Here is a 24,658-nt window from a genome sequence, read left to right on the forward strand (position 1 = left end):
CTCACTCACTCACTCACTCACTCAGTCCATGTCCATGTCCAGCTTGTCAACAAGTAAATGGAGCTTCACAATCATTGCTTGCCTAATGAGCCGATGAATGTATTTGAGGTCTGGACATTGAAATTGATTTTCAGATTGTGCATGTGTGTACATGCACATGTAAAATGTAAATGTAAGTGTAGTGTAGTGTAGTGTAGTGTAGTGTGTAGTGTAGTGTAGTGTAGTGTAGTGCAGTGTTGTGTGTGTGTGTGTGTGTGTGTGTGTGTGTGTGTGTGTGGGCATCATATCATGTTCATCTGTGTGGTGCACATACTGTTGTGTACTCGTCATAGCATCACCCTTTCCTTTGAACCACTGAATCCAAATCTTCTACTTATTAACCATAATTGGCTGTGTGAGTCCGTGCTGTTTCTTCATACAACATAGCACAACCCAATATTGTACAAAATATATTCCAGTGGTAGTCATATTTTGGTTTGATTATTATACTGTAACATTTTATAATGTCCCTGCACCTCTAATTAGCGCTAATATATGTACTATATTCCCTCTCTCTATACCCCAAAGACTACCTCATACATTAATCACCGTTCTCCCATCACTTTAGGCGAACCTCTGTAGCATTCCCTCATCCTTAATACACGTTCCCTTCTTTCTTCCGGCTAAGCATCATGCAAAAGTGTGGACTGGAGTGAGAGGTAGAGAAACTCACACTCACACACACACTCACTCACGCATACGCACACACATGCACGCACAGGTGCACACACACACACACCACTCTGCGTCATTTTATTTTCCAAAACCTTTTTGGTGAGATGAAACTGCACGTTAAGTATTTTGTTGACTAGATGTGTTACTTAACCCTAGTAAACACAACATTCGGTGACATACTCAGGCTTTAATGAGTGCATTTTATCTCCTATTCCAGACTCCCCCAGCTTCTCCCTTTCCAGATGAGGAACTGTTCTCGTCTGCTCCTCTTGCTCTGAATCACCTGCTCTCTGAGAGTCTCTCCCTCTCCTCCTTCTCCCTTCCCTTCCCTCCCTCCCTCCCTCCCTCCCTCCCTCCCTCCCTCCCACAGGGAGAGGTTTCACAGAGATAATCATTTCGGCAAACGTTGAGTTGTTTGAGTTTGGGCTTTTCCGTCTCAGTCCCCGGGGTGAATGTGGCGGAGCCTAACCCCTAAAGGTGCCCTGCCAAGAGCATGGCCATGGTGGGAGAGAGGGAGAGGGGGGGCGGGGTTAGTGATGTGAAGATAATAGCCGCAATAGGCAGATATGCCATGAACAAGTTCTTAACGAGATTGTAGTCAAGCATGTGTGAAGGAGTTCTGCATGGTACAGAAACTAATTCAATGGTGTCTTTGCATTCCCTCAATTTCTCTCAGTCTTCCTCTCCTCTCTCTCTCTCTCTCTCTCTCTCTCTCTCTCTCTCTCTCTCTCTCTCTCTCTCTCAGAAATATATCCCTCATACAAGATCTCCATATATCAATCCATGACTCAGTCTTCCTCGTTATCCCTCTTCAAGGAGGAGAGCAACGACATGGGAGGACTATTATTTCATCATCTAGCCTCATGGGTAGCCTAGCCTCCCTACTTTTCTTCCTGTAATGCCTCTGTGTCGACTGTCACACACGGTACATACAGTTGTTTGTCCAGGTCTCCAAAACCCTGGTGTCTGACCGAAGTCATCATAGTAGTGAAATGAGTCCCTCGATCACCGCGGCCGTTTGAAGAAGAAACCACTTAAGGCCATCTGGACTGTGGTGTTGTCAGCTTCCTAAGGAGAGAGGGGAGCACTTCAAGTGGAGAGGAGTTGCCGGCAAACAAGCATCTTAGGAGGGAGGGAGGGAGGAGGACGCACTCACATCGACGAGTGGTTGCTGTAGTCGTTTGCATAGTCCCCTGCCTCGAGAGGCCTCAGGTTTACAATGGAGCAAAAAAAGCAAAACAGAAAAAAAAAAGAAAAAAAAAAACTTCAAATGATAGAGCTGCTGCTGAGAAGCCAAGCTGCCCCAACTTATTCGATGATGAAACAACCGGCATGTCTGAGGAAAAAGATTGTCAAGTGATTTGCGGATGATCCTCAGATCGGTCTTTTTGGTTAAAAAAAACGGAAAAGAGTCTGGGGCTAAGTAATAAGAATACGAAAAATCATTATTGGATAAGCGTTTGAAGACTTGATGATAGAAGACTTTGAAGTAAGACTGTGGTTTGGTGTAGTGCGTCCCAATGACTTATGTATACCCCCATAAGCTGCTGTAGCTATCTCAAACGGACAGACTGGTTTCTCTTTAATCACAACTAGGCAGTAAGTGTGTTTTATCCTGCGAAGCCTCCGTGTCGCAGCTTTGCAAAACAATAACAGAGTAGAGTAAACAGCAAGGGGGGGGGGAGTGACATGTGATTGAGGAGGGAGGGAGAGAAAGAGAGGATGGCGAGCTCTGTGAATGAGGGACTCCAAAGACAGAGAAATGGGAAGGTATGCTTGGAAGGTAGAGGAATATTGTTTGTTCTGCACTGGCAGGAGTGTCAGACACAAGGGGGATTCCCTTGAGAGTCTGTGTAGGCACACGCACGCACGCACACACACACACACACACTCACACTCACACAGACTCACACAGACTAACCACCCAGAGAAGATGATAGGTTAAAAAAATGGACAGAACTTCAGAGCACAGAGAGAGAGAGAGGGAGGAAGAGAGAGAGAGAGAGAGAGAGCTAGACAGTGAGAGAGGGGGAGAGAGAGGGAGAGTGAGTGAGTGAGAGATAGCATGCACTCAAGGACAGCTCTTATGTGGCGCAGAGAATTGAGAGAATGAGAAGATGATAATAATTCACCATTTGAAGCAAAAGCAATACAGTATGAGACCATGGTCAGATTGAATGGAAACAAAGAGAGGCAAAGAGTGGAAAGACAAAGATAGAAACCAATAGGAGAAAAACTAAACTAAAAACAAGATAGAGAAATAGATTGATGTAGCTTTAAGGTACAGTACAATGGTGCATGGCCTAGGGAATAGGTTGGGTTATTTTCTCCTATTTCTGTAGAAGTGTTGATGTGTGTGTGTGTGTGTGTGTGTGTGTGTGTGTGTGTGTGTGTGTGTGTGTGTGTGTGCGTGCGTGCGTGCGTGCGTGCGTGCGTGCGTGCGTGCGTGCGTGCGTGCGTGCGTGCGTGCGTGTGTGTGTGTTGAGAAAGTGTCAGCGGCCCTCATGCTGATAAGCCGTGTTGAATTCCGGTACAGTTAATGAATCGACATTACACAAGGATCAATGGTGAAGCTCTCTGGGTCTGGGTCACTTAATGAACAGGGATTAGTCTCTTAAGATCAAGGTCTCACCCCAACTTCCCTCCCTTCCCACCACACCCCACCCCCAATGAATCCCCTCTCCCTTTCCCTCAGGAATTCCCTCTCTTCCTTTTCTCTCCCTCATACCCTCTCTATTTAGCACTCCCTATCCATCCAGACATGCAGAGGCACGCACGCACGCAGTCACACACACACACACACAGTATTCTTGACATGACCCTACACAAAAACGACCCAGTTTGTTATTAGTTGCACAGTAATTGCATCAGTGTTCTTATACCTTATGTAAAAATGGGCTTTTGCAGTGGGCTTGAATTATGTTGTCTTGTGTATGTGTTTATACAGTATGTTCTCTGTGCTTGCGTGAGTGTGTGTGTTTGTATCTGAGAGAGTGTGTGTGTGTGTGTGTGTGTGTGTGTGTGTGTGTGTGTGTGTGTGTGTGTGCGCACGCTTGCATCTGTGTGTCTGTGTGTGTGTGAACATTTCAGGCATCGAGCAACCATACTCACCTGCACTGAATAATTTATCTGTAGAATCTAGGGCGCATGAATGGTTTGTATGCAAGGCAAGGCAGCTGCTGTGAGTGAGCATCTATTTAAGCAGGCAGGTTCTAGAAGGTTTCTTTTAAGGAAAACATGTGAGAGGTAGTGCCAGGGTTAGAACGGAGTGGGCTGGAAAATGTCACCATTCAGCACCAGGATAGTACAAGACCACTGACCTGATTGATGAAAGGAATATGTACGAAAGTTCTAAATAATTTATCAAAATAAAAATAAAAAAGCTTTTACTGACCTTTCATTCAGAGAGGTGCTTCAAGGTTAGTCAAGGACATTATTTAATTCGTATTTGAATTAGAATACATTTAATTTTGAAGATGAAGTAGCATCATTGATTAAAGGAAAGGGTACAGAATTATACAGAAAGTTGCTGTTATGCGTTCTGATTGGTTTCATCCTTCCAATTAACATTCTCAATACAACATGTATTTTGGGGAAAATGTATATTTAAAAACAATATGCACAGTCATGTTGGAAAAACGTTCGGAAATATGACATCAAGAGAAGAACTACCCGGACAGGAGCAAAGACACTGTCCATAGACCGTAAAGTCCTCCTATTATTTTTGTTTTGGATTTGCGAGAGACAGTTTAGATAGGAATATCAATCATTGTTAGATGTGTGGAAATATATTGTGCAATCTTCCCTTTAAATGTAACATTTAATCAATTAGATCAATTATAACATGATATGCATAAGGCATTATAAAAGCAGTCATTCAATGCTTATAACAAGTCTTACATTCATTGTGTGTGCATTAAAATGCATTATAACTATATGCTCCAAGTCAAATGTTTTAGTACACTCTAGTGCATGTAGTAGAGGAGGTGAGACCATGTAGCGGATGCTACTGAGAGAAATTAATATATAATTCACCAGTATGTTTGTATGGTGGGAATTGAGTGAGGGCCGTTTAATGTTGAGTCACAGTTGTGACGTATGGGTGTTTCACGTAACATTTAATGGCCGGTTGTTTTGACTGTTGCTATGCTAGTTGTGAGAAGAGATGTAAACTCTGACACTGCTACCGAAGTCTCCGTTCCCTTTGTCCTCTCAGACTCCTACAACAGCATGTTTAGAGGTTGTACAATAGCTGTTCACAACCACCCAGCAGAACCATGGTGGGAATGTGTTTTGTAATGGTTTATGATACACTATGACCCAAATTGCCCTTTTTAACCCCTCTATAACCAATAACAACTAACCAACCAATCAGGCATGAGGACTGGGCATTAACAGGAGTGGTCTGTAACATACAGTGGTGGTGCCTGGGAAATAATTAATGTTGGTTGGGAGGGGGACATTGTTTATTCATACAGTAAATTGCTCACAGGCAATTCACATTATGCTTAGTATTCAAAAAGCTGCAATGAAGAATTTGTAGAGCCACAGTGGCAATCAGCCTTGCTGCCCCCACACAGATGGATGAGGACGGTTGATGCTAAACCAGACACGTGGGTGAATCCATCCATTCTACAATCTACAGAAGGCTCTGAAATCAGTTTGTGACAGCACTGTGACTATAGACATGACAAACAGCTGTGACTTGAGACGTTTTCACTAGAGAAGGGAGGTGGGTCCCACTGTCAGACAAGTCTTACTGGGATCATTGGGCCACAGCCAAACCCTCATTTCACCCTACTCAAGTTGAGAATTGTTAAGATGAATGTTAGGTTTAGGGTAAGGAATAGGTTAGGGTTAGGTAAGCAAAGGGGTTAAGATTAGGGTCAATGGTAGGGTCATTCAAAAAAGAAAACGCATACCATAGTGTGCTGAGGTGCAGGCTGGCAGGTGAAGAGAGAGAGAGCCGCACACTCTCGCGCTGACGCTAATTATTTATTAAACCAACATTTCGGCAGCAAGCTGCCTTCTTCAGAGTTCCAACCTGGCAAAGGTAGGGTCGTCCCAAGGATCCCACTTAGCATCTACCATCCCAGGCATCTGTCGCCATCAGAGCCCTCACATCTGTCTCTCCTCTGAGAGCTGCTGCTTTACCCCCCAAACCCCAAACACTGAGAGACAATTATTAGCCTGTACTCTGCTGAACGCAATACAGGTATTACATTACACACACACCCGCTTATCACTTGGAAAGTAATGTGTGAACTACATATGGCGACACGACAGATGATTTATATCGTTCCAGTCGAGCCATTAGTTCAGATTGGCCAGTGCGGTACGATTTCACCACAGGGAACACAGTGGATTTGAATCATTTAGCTTTCTGCTGTCGTGATAAATGGATGTAGTTGGTGGCCGATAGCCTAGCTTTGTCCTTAGAGCATTGGCTAGTGTGTTCCCTCTCACACACTAACTACATTGCCCATCCGTGAACTACTGGGGCGTGGGGAGAACCTTTACCTGGGCTGACGGGATGAAGAAAAAGGTTCTCTCCATAAAAGGTTCCATAAAGGAACCTTAAAGGAACCATAACAGGTTCTTCAGCTTCTCTCAAAAAAGAGTTCCTCAAAGAGTTCTTATATGCAGGGACAAGTCAACCCTAACTCTTTTTGAAAAATCTGCACACACAAATCCTCCCCTTTAATTCCATACATACCCGATATGGCGACGTGCTTGTTCAGAGGACTCTCTCTCTCTCTCTCTCTCTCTCTCTCTCTCTCTCTCTCTCTCTCTCTCTCTCTCTCTCTCTCTCTCTCTCTCTCTCTCTCTGTGTGTGTATCAAAACCTCACACTCTAATCTGAATCTTCATCAGGTCTCTGTTTGCAGGTGTCTCCGGTTCAAAAAGGGAGGCCTCTGTCGCAGCTGTCTGCCTGTGTGACTCTACAACCCTCTTTCATCCTTCCTTCCTTCATCTCCTGCTCTCTTTCTGTGTCTGTGTCAATCTCTCTCTCTGTGTCCTCGTTTCAGATTCGAAAGGGAATTATTGGCAAGGCAGCCTTCATTGTTTCGCCAACGCTCTCCAGTATCAGTCGGTCATAACACAAAAAGCACTTAACAAACAGGCACAAACATCAATAATGAAGCATTCATGCTCGTCCATTTAACTCACTGACAGTGGTTGGCAACAGTGATGCAGGGCCTCTGCCTCTCCCCTGGCCTAGGCGTCTAACCATGGTTCTGTCCTGCTATGTCACTGTGGCATCCATAGGAGCCAGACCAGAGATGAGTGGGACTGAATCCAGTCCCCCGGACCTTTGTAGTAGCGCCAGGGTGGACAGTAATCAGGAACCTCTGGGCATAATTAGGGAATCCTGAGTGTGTGGCGACTGTGACCTGATTGACTACAGTGTGCTGGCATGGAATGATCATGCCCACACATTATTCATGATATCACATGCATGAATGAGCCCCTTCAAACTCCTTCTGAACCTTTTACACCTGAAAAAGGATGATATAATGAGATTTTAAATTATTGTAAAATGATGCCAAAGGCAAGTTTCCAGTCTCGGTTGGGCAATAAATTGATATCCCGCTCTGTTCTATTATATTCTATTATTTTCTACGTTCTGTTCTCTGACATGGACTCTTATCTGTCTCTGAGTTAGAAATTCAGACTGCAAATAATAGCAATTATGAAAAGCACCACTAGGATCGAGTCAACAAATCACAGAGAACAACATAGTTGAGTGAATGCCTTGAAAGGGTAATGGGCGACTGGCGGAATTAAAGTTGAGTGCTTTCCTAATCCTCTAGTCTAGTCAATGCTTAAGCACCCCACTGACAGTGCTAGCCCTCAGCTCGCTGTATTAGTGTTGCTATCGTTGAGAGTGGCTAGGAACACAGTCACTACTCCATCCGTTGCAGTGATCAAGGTGACAAACTGTATGGCAGCAGACAATTATAACATATTCAATTCTATTCAATATTACTTTATTAATTGCTGAAGGGCAATACGATGGGCATTGTGAAGATCAAAAAAACGGTAGCCAAGAACTTTAAATGAGCAGCTTCCAGGGTCGTAGGAAGTATATTTCGTGAGGGGGTGTATGTAAATATTGTTAGGAGGAGTGAAGGCCTGGGACCCCTGGCGCTCATCTATGCAACTTAGATGGAGTTTTCAGATGTATTGTAGCAGCCTTGTGCCTCCCACGTCTTTCTGGATGCCACTTGCCTGCTGGTCTGGGGAGGGCCAGTGGATCCTCCAAGCCAGTGACCCACTGAACCAGCAAAAAAAAACGTATTTAATAGCCTATTAGCCTATGATAACAATCATATCTTGGCATAGGCAAAATCCCAAACTGTTCTCCATCAGTAATTCTGTGCACATTTTTACCGGACCATGGCTGTCAGCCCACAAAAATGCCTCTTTAATCGAGTATCAAAGAACATTTTAATGCTGTGCTCTAAAATAGAGTGATTATGTCTAAGCTCATCTGCACTTAAGTTTGCAAACAACAGTTTGTAAACAACTTGCTTGTAACATGATAACCAGCTAGGTCATAAGAACCTCCCACTGCATTCCCATGACATTTCTAATTAATCAAGACCATATACGCTTAACAAATCAACACATGTTTATTTGATTTTATATAATTTCAAGCCAGTGTGATTGGGTGGGCATGGGTTCCTTCTCTATAAAAAAAACTCCTATAAAAAAATAAATAAAAAAAACTCCTTACCAGCTTAAGAACCTTCAGAGACCTCTTTTATGGATCTGAAAGTTGTAAAATCACAGCCTCCTTAACAACAATTTGTTACTTTGAATTCTTCATTAAATGTAAAAAACGGATTTCAAAGTGCTCCATTCTGACCTATAAATCACTACAGGGCTTAGCTCCATCAAACAGTACCTATCTGACCTATTGATACCCTTTTGTTCCCACACATTATTTCCGCTCTCAAGATGCAGGGTATGGTGTAGTCCCAAAAGGCAGGTGGCAGGGCCTTTTCACATAGAGCTCCTCTGCTGTGTAACAGTCTGCCAATCCATGTCAGGGAGGCTGAATCAGTCTCAGCTCTCAAATGGCTAAACTTGTTTACCTATCTTTCTCATAGGAGCTGCCCCCCATTACATGCTTAAACTGTATATCCCTGTAGATCTTTTTTTATTTTTAAACACACAAACACTTATTTGCCAACACATACAGTCATACTCACACTCAACACTCACTCTGCGGGGGTAAGTCTGGATGTAGTATATAAACCATGCAGTGACCCAGACTCTCTACTGTTATAATAATGCACTATAAACTCAAATAATAAACCAATTAATAAACCTAAACTTTAACCTGTCATCTAGAAAGACATCAGTTGACTTACCTCGTGAAGCCAATCAATTGAGTATTCAGTAATAATGATATGTTATGAAAGTAAGTAGGTATCCTGCTTCCATGTGTGCGTCATTCAGTGATTTTCATTAAGACGCATTCACAGACACACTGTGTTATCAAGACAAAGGCATGGAGCTCTACAGGGTGCTAATTATGTTAAGTCTTGCACTGCTTTTCTTTTTTTGGGGATCTGACGCTCTAGCTAAGAATGAGCCAGCTCAATCAATACCCTAGTTTATTGCCCTGCCATTATATGAGCGGTCCCAACATGTGAACACCTGAGGGGGAAGGCGAGCTAAGGCAACAGCGTTTATTTATGGCCAGCCAATAGCAGGCGTGAAAACACCAGCAGGACGCTTATCAGGGTCCTTGGAGAGACACAGGAAATTGAGTTTGTCCAGTGTAATGGTGGGAAGAGTCACGCGGAGAGACAGACGGGCCATTTCCCTGCTATTAGTGACGATGTGTTATTCATGAGGGCAAATTTAGTGTGAACTATGTTTCATTGATATTCAACAGAGTCACTTTTCACTGTCTGTCTAGGGACCAGAGCCATTTTATTTTATTCATTTATTTATCTATTTCCCCTTCGGTGATGGCGAGGAATAAAAGACTGGGTGACCAGGGAGGTCGCAGGGTCAAACGTCAGGCCCAATTGCAGGCTGTTTAATCATTCTCCCGGTAACGAGCTATCAACAGCATCTGTCAGAAGCAACAAGGTAGAGAGAGGGGCTCTTCGAAGATGAGTGGGGGGCGGCGGGGGGGGGGATGACAATGAGAGTCTTAATAAGTGGCACAAACCTGTTGATGTATGGCGCCACATTTAGAAAAAAACAGACACATTCTCTCTATTTCCTTTCAGAACCTTTCCTTTATTCTGAGAAATGTTAAACTCCAACAGTCGTTATTGGTATGTCTACGCTGTGTTCTGTCCAAAGCTATAATACAATTTGGGTCTGAATAGCCTATTGTGTGAGTAAACAATGCAGTTTCGACACACATTGATTTCCTGCATTTCCATTCATTGGTGACAGGATTGCTGCACTGTCCTTGTTTCCACTGGGCTGTTTAAAAATCAATCTCCCTGTCCATAGTTCTCCTAACAGCCTTTTTTTTTTTTTTTCAACATGATCTGTCTCATCTCATTTGTGTATGTGTGCGGTGTGTGTGCGTTGGCAGTGTTTGAGAAGAAGAGCTGAGTTGGTTGGCTCATGGGGTGATGAGATCAGTGGAGTGGCAGGTGTGAAGCACCAGGTCTCCAGTGGTGGTCTAGCTACCTCATGCCAACTGTAGGCTTATGTAACCTGTGTGTGTGTGTGTGTGTGTGTGTGTGTGTGTGTGTATGTTCTGCTTGGGGGAATCTCATTCCAGGACACGGCATGGTGTATACTCTGTCTAAACCATGGCTTCTCTCGCTCCTCTCCCCCTCTGCTTCTCTCTTTTCCTTTCCCTCCTTCCTTTCCCTCCCTATGTATCTTTCAGTCATATAAGTCATCCATCTCCCTCTCACGAACTGCAGGAGAGACAGACGGCAGCCATGCCCTCACTAACGCCTGGGCCACACCAGATACCTCTACCTCAGCAGCGTGTGTGTGTGTTTCATTTCAGGCGCCCATGTTAACAGGTTAGAGCAGCCACACAGCCTGCTTGAACCACGCGTCTCACGTTGTGTGAATGAATGAATGAATGAATGAATGAATGGTCTTTATTGTCATTGCTATAGTACAGGTACCAAACAACGACATTTGGGAGGGGTGGCTCCCCTGGTGCTAGGAAAGAAAAACAAACAAACAAAAACAAGAAGGGAAAGGAGCTGGTTTACATAAATAGAGGCTATGTACACTATCCACTATACTATACTGTACAGGTAAGACGACTAGGGTTGTCATATTGCACATAGTGTTATTGCACATTCATTTAAAGTGTTGCAGTTTGCAGGCTTGAAATGTACACATTTGTGCCTCAGCACTACACCTGATTTTTTCAATCCAGCAGCTGCCATCAATCCGTCCAGACTGTCCAGGGCCCAGAACCTAGGTCTTTGCTGTGTTCAGGGCCTGGATGGCCCTGGGGTAGAAGCTGAACTTCAGTCTGTTTGTCCTTGCGGCCATGGTCCTGTACCGCCTTTTCGAGGGCAGCCGGGCAAAGTGTTCGTACCCAGGGTGGGTTGGGTCTCTGGAGATCTTGGAGGCCTTCCTGAGACAGCGTGTGTTGTACAGCTCTTCCAGAGAGGGGAGGGGGGCGCCGGTGATCTTCTGGGCTGTTCTCACGACTCTCTGTAGCGCATTTCTCTCCGCGGTTGTGCAGCTGGAGAACCAGTTGCAGATGCCGTGGGTGAGGATGCTCTCCACTACGCCGCGGTAGAAGGCCACCAGTATCTCCTGCTTGTTGTGTTCCTTCCTGAGGACTCTCAGGAAGTAGAGCCGCTGTTGTGCCTTCTTGATGGTGGCTGCTGTGTTGTTCTTCCAGGACAGGTCATCCTGTATGTGCACCCCCAGGAATCGAAGGGTTGAGACTCTCTCCACGCTCTCTCCGTCGATGAGCAGGGGCTGGATCTCAGATTTTTTTTGTGTGACTCTAACCTGTTAACATGGGTGCCAAAATGACGCACACGCACTGCTGAGGTAGAGGTATCTGGTGTGGCCCAGGCGTTAAAGGTGGAGTTCAGCTCTCCACTCTCTCCTGCCACTCAACAGAAGACAGTGGAAAATCTTACAGGTTATTTTCAGTATCTACATACTGACAACTGTCGGACATCCTATCACTGCTACTGGAAGCAACACTAAACAGATTATCTTCCAAGGGGGGGATGAGAGAGGAGGAACTACCACATCATTTACATGTAAAATAACTTCATCAAGAGCATACAAAACATATGATACAGCTTCCTTGAGTAGACAGTACTCAGCTATGAATTCTATTAATCAACAGTAATGTATTAGTCTATGATTTCATGGGTAACCTAGAATGGACCACTTAACTTCAATCCCAGTGTAACAAATCATGCGTATGCCCTGAACCTGATGTAATGTAAACTATTGGCCCACACTACTCTGCTGTTCTCCGCTCTGATTTTCTCTACACTTTCTCTGCTGATAGAAATCCTTGATAAGGTGTTAGTTGCAGTCATTTAAGGGAAACAGATTAAGCAGAGTAAATAATCAATTAATGCCTTCTGACATCCCTTGGAGGGGGAGAGGTGGAATCTTTATGTGTCCAACATGATTAGCATCAAAGCCACTGATTCAAATTGTCTCACTATCTAAGCAGGATCTACGCTCTCTCTCTCTCCATCTCTCTATCTGATCATTTTCCAGTCGGGAATTTTGATACCTAATTCATTAAAGACATGCATGAAGCAAAAATGAAAATGGAGAGAGTGAGAGTGCAAGGCCTTAGAAAATACAACATAATTACGTAATGGTATTATGAGGAAGTCACTCTACCAAAGCTATTGATGATTTAAGGAATGAACACCTGTTTTTTTTGGTATAAAAGGCTTGCAGAACGTAGTATGCCTTGGTCCTTACAGTATAATGCAAATAGGTAAGTGTATTCATTGGTAAATGAAGCGGTCAATGACATATATGAATATAAACTGTTTTTCCTAGTACCTGCTAGCAGGTGTCAAATACAAATGTTCCTCAAACACTGGGCAGAGGATTAACTGCGTCTTTTTCTGTTTCTACCCACCTAGGGTTAAGGTTAGATTTATATCCCGTGAGCAATCCAACAGGTTTCCACTCACTTACGCAAAGAGCAAATGCCAAGTTTGATATATCCCCATGGAAATAGAGAGTAGAGAGATATCTAGAGGGAAAGAGAAGGAAAGGGACAGAGGGAAAGAGAAGGAATGGGAGGGAGAGAGAGAAAGAGAAAGTGTGGAAAGCAATGTGAAAGTAAATTATCTCTGTTTGGCTTGGTTTATTTTAAGTTTATTTCCGATAAGAAATTGAAAAGGAAACAGCAGTGTCAACAGTCCAGTTACAGTACAGGACATTGGGCTGCACTACAATTCCAAAAACTGTCCATGTTTGTAATGGCCTTGTTGTCACCATTAGATTAGATTAGATTAAACTTCATTGTCATTGCAGAGTACAAGTACCGCACAGCGAAATGCAGTTTAGCATCTAACCAGAAGTGCAAATAGTGATATAAAAACGTGATATAAAAACATGACAATGATAGTGATAGATACAGTATGGCGGTAGTTTAGAGATATATACAGTTATGAGCTACGTACAGTTAAGGTAGTTTATGTACAGTATGTAATGTACAGATGTATAAAAGAGGCTATATGAGGTATGGTAACAAAGAGGTATATAGGCTATTGGCTTGATGGCTTGAGGAGATGTGAAACTAGATAAGACCTGTGTCTCCTACTCACCAACACAATCACCATAGCCTACTAAGCTAAAGCCTAGGCAGCCTGGGAAGCTAATATACTGTAAGTTTTCAATCCCAGGCAAGGTGACTCATCACATGAGCATGGTTCAAAACCACCATGGTTACAATTAATCACCGTTTTACTTTCTCCTAAAGCCTGGTACACACATAGAGATAATAGATAATCTGGCCGATTTTGGCCCGATTTCCCCCCTTCCGACCAAGGACAGCAAACGCCCAATTATCGGATGGCTCTAAAGATTATCCTACAAGATTATCCTGTGGTGTGAGGTGTGTTAAGAGTCAATTTCTCCCGACAATCTGCTCGGAAAATGGTCGGGCCGACGATCGTAAATATTAAACGTGTTCAATATTTACGATTAAAAGTCCTCTTGTGTGTGGGCAAAACTGACAACTCGCAAGTCCGATTGTGACGTGGAATGTAATGTAGCCAATCAAGAAGCGAGCTGACTGACGCGTCTTCTTCTTTTCGTTCTTCTGAACTTTATTTGCCCTGTCGCACATGGCTGCCTCGTACAGGTCAGTCAGGGTACTACTACCCTGAACACGCAAGATTTCTGGCTTGGGGGACGAGACTTTAGACTGTCATAGGACAGATATTTATGTATGTGGTGTGCTGTATTGGGAATATCGGAGCACACCACACACAATACGATCAAAACTGTTCAATCCATAATTTTTTATCTTCATGTGTGGGGTCTCTCTCAGATAAAAAAATCTGTTAAGATCTTTATGTGTGTACCAGGCTTAAGGAAGACCTATCCTAGTCACGGCACAAGTTTGACTGGGGTGTGATTCGAACCTGGGTCTCCTTGACTACAAATGCAAAGTTTTGCATTGTCACCTAGTGGTGAGACATGCCTAACAGGATTGCAGGGCGGCTCTGGGTATTGGGCTCCTGCTCAGTTTACGCACGCGGTGGCATCGCCACCAGACAAACACACAGAATTACAGTTAAAGGTCAACAGAGTCAGACAGATGCTGAATGTCACAGCTTAGCCACAGTTTTGGGCAAAAAAATATTCTGATAAATACACCTTGCTGTCTCCTGAGAGAGAGAGAGAGAGAGAGAGAGAGAGAGAGAGAGAGAGAGAGAGAGAGAGAGAGAGAGAGAGAGAGAGAGAGAGAGAGAGAGATAGAGAGAGAGAGAGAGAGAGAGAGAGGTTGGGGGAGGAGGAGGGGGAGAGAGAAAGAGTAATTCCCATTACTTGCTTCTGATTTCCAATGTTAAAAGCCCCAAGGATTACGATTGTGAGTTAAAAGGCAACAGAAGCATATCAATCAGGCAGGAGTGAGTCACACCCAGCATAGTGAATTAAGAAGAACACAGCCACCAAGTTGTCTGGTGGGACTGTGGGGCCAGATTCCTGATGGTTTCCCAGTAGATGAGCTGATAGATAAGTCACACGCACCAGATCGTTGAAAGCGTGTCACGAAACAGCAGGGAAGCTGAATCCCTCTGTGAAGCTTGATATTAAGTTTAAGTGAGCATTCCACACCCCATTTACTGACAGACTCACTGATCATGGCGCTCAGCGTGGCTGAGTTGTACTGAACGGATGGACACAGTTAAATTGCCTCAAAACAGAACACCTCCCAGTTGTGGGGAAATATTGGAAAATGTAAATGTCTGTGCGTGCGTGCGTGCGTGCGTGGATTCATGCGCGTGTGTGCAAGGCAGTACAAAAGTATAAGTACACAGTACAAAAAGAAACAGAACAGAAATTGTATTAAAGATCCAATCACACTGCCTGAGATGCTCGATCTAGCGAATTGCACAGGAGCTAATGCTATTGTTTGCGCCTTTGAGTGGACCTGTAAGAACAGGCCTTTGACTGTTACTGACTGGCATAGGAGGGTTTGGGCTCATAGACATACTTAGCCAAGAGCATGATGCAATGTTCACACTTGTTTTGAGTGGCACGAAGCAAGTAGAATTCCTCAAAGGCAAAATGTCACACTATGGAGCCAGAAAAACGATGCAGAGCAACAGGGTCACTTGGCTCCAAGTCATTTATCAGCCCCAACGTTCTGTTTCTAATATAAATACATCTGACACATTCTCTTGGGCCCTTTCTACAGAACACCATTCTTCTCCTTGTCATAGCTCCCTGTCATTGATTCAAACTCTCCATACACCATACCTCCTATCTCCTTCATCATTTTCTGCCTTCCCATGTAGTCAATATCTCCCTCTTTTCATCATTTTGATTCCACTTACAGTATTTCCCCCCTGTTCGACATCCTCAAAAACACATATTATTCCCAAAACCATTCTTCCTTCCTTTCAAGTGGCTTTCAAGTGGCCATCAAAGCTCAATTGGACATCAAAGTCGTGCTACAGGATTGCAATTCAAAATCAAATGCACAGTCCAATGTATGTCCTCTAATTCATTTTCTTCTCTCGTTTTATGTGTGTGCACTGTGTGTGTGTGTGTGTGTGTGTGTTTGTGTGCGTTCTCTACAGGCTGTGGGCTGGAGTTCCTGCTGGTTCTCTGTGGCCTGGAGCTGTCCTGGTCCTGCCCGCACCACTGCATCTGCTACACTGCACCCAGCACCGTGTCCTGCCAGGCCCATAACTTCCTGTCCGTCCCTGAGGGCATTCCCCCCAACAGCGAGCGCATCTTCCTTCAGAACAACAAGATCCACCGGCTGTTGCGGGGCCACTTTAGCCACACCACGGTCACGCTCTGGATCTACTCCAACAACATCACCTACATTGAGCCCTCCACCTTCCATGGCTTCACCCTGCTGGAGGAGTTGGACCTGGGGGATAATCGTCACCTGCGCTCCCTGGCTGCTGACACCTTCCACGGGCTGGGTCGGCTCCACGCGCTGCACCTGTATCGCTGTGGGCTAAGTGCGCTGCCCAGTAACGTCTTCCAGGGCCTCCGAAACCTGCAGTATCTCTACCTACAGGTACCATGTCTGCCCTATCACTCTCTGCTTACAGCTCAGAGAAGTATTATAATATTATATTATGTTATTAATAATATTATAATATTATATTATGTTAATAATAATATTATTATATTATATTTTCAGTTCCAGTATTTAGCAATGAACATGAATCAAGTCAAATCAAGTCAATTGCACAGAGAAAGTGTAAAAAACAAAGGGAGTGTTAAAAGATTAACAAAATTACAAAACAAAGTGTATGAATTGAGATGATCGGTATGTTATTAAAGGTGCAATATATATGCTTTCTAATGATTGTAAATGTTGACAATGTTTAATCTGTAAAGATCAGGGAATGAAACACTGTTTTGGTTCCTAAAAGCGCTACTATAGGTTTGTTAACAATTGTCCTATCCAGGGGTGTACTAGTTATCCTTTGCTTAGTTTTGCTTATCTGTCTCTGATGGCTGTCTCTTTAAATCGTGCGCACATGCAGAAACACAACAGCTAATGTCCGACTCTGCAAGTCCATCACAGGGGTTATATTATTATTATTATTATTATTATTATTATTATTATTATTATTATTATTAGCCAGGATGTTGTTTGGAACCTTGAACTGAATTTCTCCTCTGTGACCAGAGGTGTCAGATTTGCTCCTCATCTTATCCACCTCATTTTTCTGGTTTTCTGCTCGAAATGACATGCCCACAGTGAATATAGAATATCTCCACAATCACAAGGGCCTTCATAATGATATTGTTATCAAATGAAAGCTAACACCTGTGGGGTGGCTGTAGAAGTGTCAGAATCAAAATCTATGTTACTGACTGTCAGAGCAAATAGAGCTAGAACATTATAAAACATCTCAAATTCAGTCTCCGCCTAAAAAAACAACAGCTTTTACAGTGAATATCACCGTGGAAACCTGATAACGAAGCCCAAATCATCTAGGAATCAGTACTCCAGGGTCTTATTAGTACTTGTGCCAAAGTCGATGCTAGTAATGTGAGCAAATGCAACTTTGTACCTGTTTTAGTACAGGTATGTTTAGGCGGACACCTATATGTTTAGGCCATTTGGAGATATGTTGGCACCATCTTTGACCTTTGACCTTTCTCATGTATCAAAAAAAAATATTTGGGGGGGGGGGGGATTTTTTTGGGTTGGCCGACCAATGGTATGGAAATTCGGCGTTGAAACCGGACATGACACATTCTCCAGTTGGAGAAAACTGGATGTGACTTAGGCCGTGTTTACCGTCTCTGTAAAAAAAAATGGTGGCATCGTATAGCATGCAAAGTTGTGAAAAAAATGTGATATCGATGAAGAGAATTAATTGAGGTAAACTCTTTATATCACTTCGGATCCCCATCGGGGTCCGTTGGCTCCTATGAGGTTTTTAAACAAGAGGAATAAGGAACAATCCTTGAATGTGATTTGATCCTCTTGCTGTGTGTGGTGTGCCTTTCTGTAGGACAATCACCTGGAGTTCCTGCAGGACGACATCTTCGTAGACCTCCACAACCTGAGCCACCTGTTCTTGCACGGGAACCGCCTGTGGAGCTTGCACCAGAACACCTTCAGAGGCCTGGGGGCACTGGACCGGCTGCTTCTCCATCACAACCAGCTCCAGTGGGTGGACCGCCTGGCCTTCCACGACCTGAGACGCCTCACCACCCTCTACCTGTTCAACAACTCCCTGACTGAACTGTCTGGAGAGTGCCTGGCTCTTCTGCCGGCCCTGGAGTACCTGCGCCTCAACGACAACCCGTGGGAGTGCGACTGCAAGGCTCTGTCACTGTGGGACTGGCTCAAACGCTTCCGCGGCTCCACCTCCTCGGTGGGTTGCCAGGCTCCGGCCGATCTGGCCGGCAAGGACCTCAAGCAGCTGAGCAAGGAAGACTTCCCCAACTGCTCTGGCTCAGAGTCGCTCCACCAGAGCAAGACGAGCAACACCTGGGCCGGCACCGACAAGGTCTCCCTGAAGACGGAGCCCCATCCGGTACAGCCTCCTCCTCCTCCTCATTCTCACCCTCACCACCCCACTCACCACAACCAAGAACCACACCTCCCCTCGCCTCCCTCACCCCTGCCCCACCTGCCCCCGTCCATGAATGGGGCAGCGGCGGGGTCGGAGGGGCAGCCTGGGGTGGTGCCCTCCCCGCAGAGGCCTGGCCGCCCACGGAACTGCACCCGCCAGCGCGTTAGGGGGGGTAAAGGGAAGGGGCAGAACGAGGTGCACACGTTAAAGGAGATGGCGGATAAGGAGTATTCCTCGCCTGATTTCACAGAGGGGGCTGGTAAATACGACCACACATCTCCAGACGGCAGCATCACGCGGAGGAAGCACAAGTGCCCTCCCCGGACCTCTGTTCGCCCCCCTAGTGGGGTCCAACAAGCCACCAACAGGGCGACCTCCTCCCGGCCCTTTGTACCCCTCTACGCCATCTTGGGAGTCTTGGTGACCGTTTCCGTTGACTACATTCTCCGTTGACCAAGAGGGGCATAGATACTGTACTGGCTAAACAACAACAACAACAACAACAACAACAATAACAACAACAATGCAGTCCTCAGACCTGCTCTAGCTCCTGCACAATAAGGCCTGTGTGTATGTACTTTCTATGTGTGTGCGTGTGTGTGTGTGTGTGTGTGTGTGTGTGTGTGTGTGTGTATGTGTGTGTGTGTGTGTGTGCGTGTCTGATTGTGTGTGTAAAACATTGTGTAGGGAAGCTTTGCTGTTTAGACTCAGAAATAGACCTTCAAACATCAAACATCAAATGGGAAAAGTCTCGCAGCGCTGTCTGAGAGGGACTGGGGGGTCAGGAGAAACTAAATGAAAGCAGAACACGCTTGCACTGCCACTGTTGCCATTACAATTGTGTTTCCTGTTGTCTTGGTCTCTTTTCATTTTTCAGTATTTGCCTCTGCTGATGGAGGACAGATAACCGGGGGATAGATAGACAGGGGCACATGAAATGCAAGTTAGCTATGAGACAGATAAGGTCAAAGCAAAAGAAAACCGGTTGAAACCGGCTTTAATTCTTCAGTTAATAATTAGTAATTTAGAATTCCTTATTGAGAGAAGGAAATGGAAAACCGATGGCTCGATGAAACCTGGACATAATAGGTCTGATGCCAAATCTTGTGTTGAGTATTATTTGCCAAATGTTTTATTATTATGATTATTATGATTATTATGATTATTATTATATTTGTCATTCTTTGCCAATAACAGCACCACAGAATTGCTCATCAACAGGAGAGATAAGCTGCTAGCAGGGTCATAAATCACCATTCTATATCAGCCCAGGAATGTTCAACACTCACTTCTTGGCAAAAATAAAGGGGAATTACAGTAACTGCACTGCATACCGCCCCAACAGATTGGTGAGCTCAGCTACAGTATGATGAACTAACTGTTCCTTTACCGGATATTGCTGACCATAGGTTATTATCTCGGGACCATCTTCTGCCTATCAAACAGTATTTTTCATGTATTCTTTTTTTATCTGTTCCATTCTTTTTTCTACATGATGCTACTGCATATTAAGCTAATATACACAAGCTGCTAACTATCTGTGTGAATTTGAATGGAGTTCTAGTCCCATCTGTGTGTGTGTGTGTGTGTGTGTGTGTGTGTGTGTGCGTGCGTGCGTGCGTGCGTGCGTGCGGTGTGTGTGTGTGTGTGTGTGTGTCCCAGGAGAACAAACTGTGAATACTGAGGAATATGTCTATTTCTTGTCTGAAATGTTGTTTGTTTGATTGATTTCGCCAAGACACAAAGGGACTTAGAGATGGACCCTGTATGAAGCACAGAGTGGGGCTGGAGCCTTAGGGGTTAAAGGTTAAACGGGGTATTCTCAGTTTCCCAGTGAGGCTTTCACTGATCAGAACATTCTCCAGCTTGGGCATATCTCCTCCTCATTGAGAACGTGAGGAACATTTTTACTTTCCTAATCTCTGAACATTAAAGGAAATCGACTGGCCAACAAGACTAGAGAAAACCTAAACGTCCTGTATGTGTACCTTAAATGACTTGTGTGACGAAGAAAAAAATGAAGAAAAAAAAACAGAAAAAACATTTTGAACCAAGCATGGCAAAATATGGACCTCTTGGAAATACAGACGCTAAATGCCTCTACATAGACTACTCCTCTTGTTTGGGATCCAAGAGCAAGACAATCGCTTGGGAAGTAGCAGGGGGATACAGGAGGATGGACAGACAGACAGACAGTCAGACAGACAGTCAGTCAGACAGACAGTACTACATCCCCCAGGACTACAGGAGCTTTTGTGCCTCCAGAAAATGTAACGATAAGATGGTGTTTGTAATAATAATGATGTGAACTGTAACATTATCGACGACAACAAGAGGACGATCTGCAGTGCTGATATTAATCATTTATTATTATGAAAATAACAATATTAATAACATCAACAATGATAACAGGGTTTCTACTTCCCCAAAATTGGAGAAGTGTCTTTGTTTAAAGCCATTTATGGTTTCTTTTTGTTTTGTTTACTGCTTTACTGTGTTTTTTCATTTACTTACTTTCTCATACCATCCTCTCAGCACCCCTATCCCATTAACAACACACCACTCAGTTTCCTTACTTCCTCTACTGTACCCCAGTTATTTCCTGTCTTTGCCATGAGTCAATGGTTCAATAAGTCGTTATCAGAGAACAATGTTTATAAAGATATTAAAATCTATATCTTCCTATGTTACAAGATGATTGGTTGGAGTTAATTCATGATGTATTCTGAATTTGGCTAAGATAGGGTGGATTTAAGCCCTAAAGACGGTGGGGATGCATGCTCTCCCTCCCCTCTCGTCTCTCTCCCTTTATTATTAATTCAGAGCAGAAATTGACTCTGTCAGCAAGTTTGTCTTTTTCCTCCTTGTTTTCCCCTCAGTCTTTTCTCGACTTTGCAGTCTGTCTACCCTGATCAGACCCTGTGGCCTAAACTGCCTGCTCTCTACAAATAGAGATCCTTCTGTGGATCAACACGAGCTTACACAGTATATATGTTACGGTACATGTGGGAAGACGGTACATGTGGGAAAACTAGGGTTAGGTGCTACGGCGACTTGGTACATGCTGGCATGTCTAACCCTAACCCTAATCCTATCCCTAACCCTAACCCTACCCCTAACCCTAACCCTAACCTTAACCGTAGCACCCTAGCACCCAACCCTAACCCTAGTTTTCCCACATGTACCGTCTTCCCACATGTACCGGCGTAACATATACACAAACTAGAACGAGAACCAAAAAGGGTTCTTTTTCCCTGTAGGAAGAGGAGACCTTCATACAGCAGACACCAAGAGGAGTTAGATATGTAAATGACCAAAGAATGGAGGCCACACCACTTTGTGACAAAATCTATCAGCAGAAAATCTATACAACAAAGAATACTGAGCAGCAACCACTATTGAGTGAGACTCATTGATTCCAGAAACATACAGAATTCACCTGTAACAGACACTAGTACTAAACGTTCTCATTGAAACACAGCTCGGCATGATACACTGCAGGTCAATACATCATTTAAAAGACACTAAGGGTATTCATGAGTGTGACACAGCGGATCTGTAGATATTCAGGGTTATTATTATTATGAATGGTACTTTAGGGCGTACATTCTATTTCCTCTTCTCAACCCTTCTCTTGCCGTGATGGAAATGGATCCACAAGTAAGTGCGCAATTTAGTTTTTTTTTCTATTTTGTTAAACGAAAAAGGGAAAAAAAGTTAGTTTTATGCATCGTTGAGGATGGCTGCGGAATTACATTTAAATTGATGAGCAGCCCTGGCATCTAATAGCATTGGGTTCCCGCTTCATCAAATCCTTCTCTCTAGCCCCCCCCCCCCTCTCTCTCTCTCTCTCTCCTACTTTCTCACTCTCTCCCCACTCCTTCTCTCTTATACACACACTTATCTCTCCCCCACTTCCGACATAACTCACAAGAAGCCTCTTCCCCAGACCTCAACACTGAAATTGCATAAGATGGACAGCCATTCTGCTCTCAAACCACGTAGACTCTAGCTTTGCAAGGCCAATAGTATCCAATTAGTAGAAGCTGCACAATACAGGTGAATGTGTTCAACTGTCCTAGATATTTCACCATATTTAACATTTACTAGTAGCTAATATAAGCATTGTGTAACACATAGGTGTACAGTTCATTGTACATATTGTCATTTTTAACTCGCAGTTGACTGTAATATTTCAATTATTTGTTCAAATTTTTTAAATGAATAAGCTAATTTAGAGACGAAAGAAAGCGAACTTTAAAAATGTATCAAACGCTACTTAAATGAAGAAGAAAATGTACAAGAAACTGTAAGTCTCTATGTTACACGACATTTATATATATTTAAAAAAAAAATCCAGATGGGAAAAGAATTATGGGAATAGAACCAGAAGTAAGTTTAACAAACTACATTCTGATGGCACGCATCGGAGCCCTACAGTGTACTACTCTATGGAGGGATGTAAGAATCAGCCCAGTTCTAACCTCATCCCCATGCCCCCAGGCTATTTCTCACAGAGATTTTAATCATTAGCAATGCAAACTGGTGCATATATTGTCTGACTGTATTAAATCTGGAAGACAATACAGTATTTGCCTAAATACCATATTCAATGTAGGATCCAAGCAAACCATTGAAACTACTAGCAGCAGGATGTGAAGGTGGGACAACTATTCTAGAGGAAAGTGATGATTTTCCTTTCCTAGCGTTTATGAGATTGTCAACTCATAACTCCATTTTCATAGCTGCCACATTGTAAACTTAGGTTCTTTCAGTTTAGCCCCCCAACCAATTCAACAGTGGAAACAATACTGAATTACTTCCACTTAGCAGCCCACCAGAGAACCCACTACATTATATAATACCACAATTTCCACAGCATGAGGTTCTGCTGACTCATTAGAAATGACACTAACAATGATGCAGTTTATCGTGACACAAGCCATTTCACTTTATTGCTCGCATCAGTAAGGTAATCATTGGTAACATTTTAGTACCATGCTCTAAGGGCTGTACAGTGTCACAGACACAACACTCCATTAACCCATCTAGCTGATGGGCATCTACGAGGCTTAATTAGTCCAGATCTAGGCCATAAGTACAAGATAAATCATAGGGTCATAACCAATGCTTAACGGTGCAATCTTTAATTTGTTATTCTAGCCAAAGGGCACTTGCTTTTTGGTATAAATGTGATGGAGCTGGTGTAACATAACCACTTTCAAATGAATTAACAGAGCTCTGGATGCAAGGACTAACAGTCCATGATATACTGTAGATATTATGACTTTAAACATATTTTTAAAGCTCTACATTGTTTGTTTACAATGATTATTGTGAACAAACAATGAAGCAAAAACAAACTTATATTTAAATTATTGAACAGTAGCACAAATTACAGATTGTGTCTTCAATGATACATGACTTTGGTGCTGTCTAGGAGGCAGCTTATTCTAATTTTTGGATAGTTTACATGGATTTGTTAGGCTTTTCGTAACTCCAGGGTAAATTAGTATTTCCCTCAGTTACTCTCATCTGAGTTGACCTTCTTATCTGAAAAGCACTTCAAAGCAGAGCGGCTAATTGCAATTGTCTTGTTGCTGTTAATCCAGGAATGAGCGTCATACAGTCAGAATCTAGTTCTGCTCAGAGAATCCTCAGTGTAAAGCAGGTAGGTCACTAAACCTACCCCCAGGAAGCTTGAGCCAGAACATTGCTGAAGTATTTGAATATGAATGCATTTTTTGAAAATGAGAGAGCTTGAGACGAGAGAGGATGAGACAGACGAAATAAGAAAGTGGCTTAGAGGGAGATAAATCATGATAGGATTCCGGGAGAGATAAAAAGAGAGGAGAGGAGACATAACAGATGGCCGGGTGAGGGTAAGGAGGAGAGAGGGCTTGAGGGAGCACAAGAGGGCAGGAAAAACGACAGAGGACACGACAGCGAGAAACGCATCGATGATTAAGAGCATGACTACGTGTTTGGAGGAAAGAGAGACAGACAGACAGGCACACACACAAGGCAGATGAACTGGTAAATGAAAGAAAGGAAGATTGTGGAGGTTCACAACAGAGGAGGAGCATGATACAGGTGTCTATGAATACATACACTGCACACGTACATACATGGCCGCTCAACAGCCCTGATGACACACATCCCAACACTCCCAATATAGTACCCAGCGTGTGAGATTATGCATGG

General features: G+C 43.7%; 1 protein-coding gene across 1 annotated transcript; it reads left to right on the forward strand.

Annotated features, from left to right (window-relative positions):
- Positions 1–15,972: 15,972 nt before the first annotated feature.
- rtn4rl1b (reticulon 4 receptor-like 1b) lies at positions 15,973–18,907 on the forward strand (the record flags this gene model as incomplete). The annotated part of the gene is made up of 2 exons (XM_080527259.1): positions 15,973–16,431; positions 17,888–18,907. Coding segments are annotated over 2 exons (1,479 nt in total), but the record flags the coding sequence as incomplete, so codon positions are not given.
- Positions 18,908–24,658: the final 5,751 nt, after the last annotated feature.

This window comes from Nansenia antarctica (assembly GCF_963989245.1).
Source record: "Nansenia antarctica genome assembly, chromosome: 3".
Classification (NCBI taxonomy): domain Eukaryota; kingdom Metazoa; phylum Chordata; class Actinopteri; order Argentiniformes; family Microstomatidae; genus Nansenia; species Nansenia antarctica.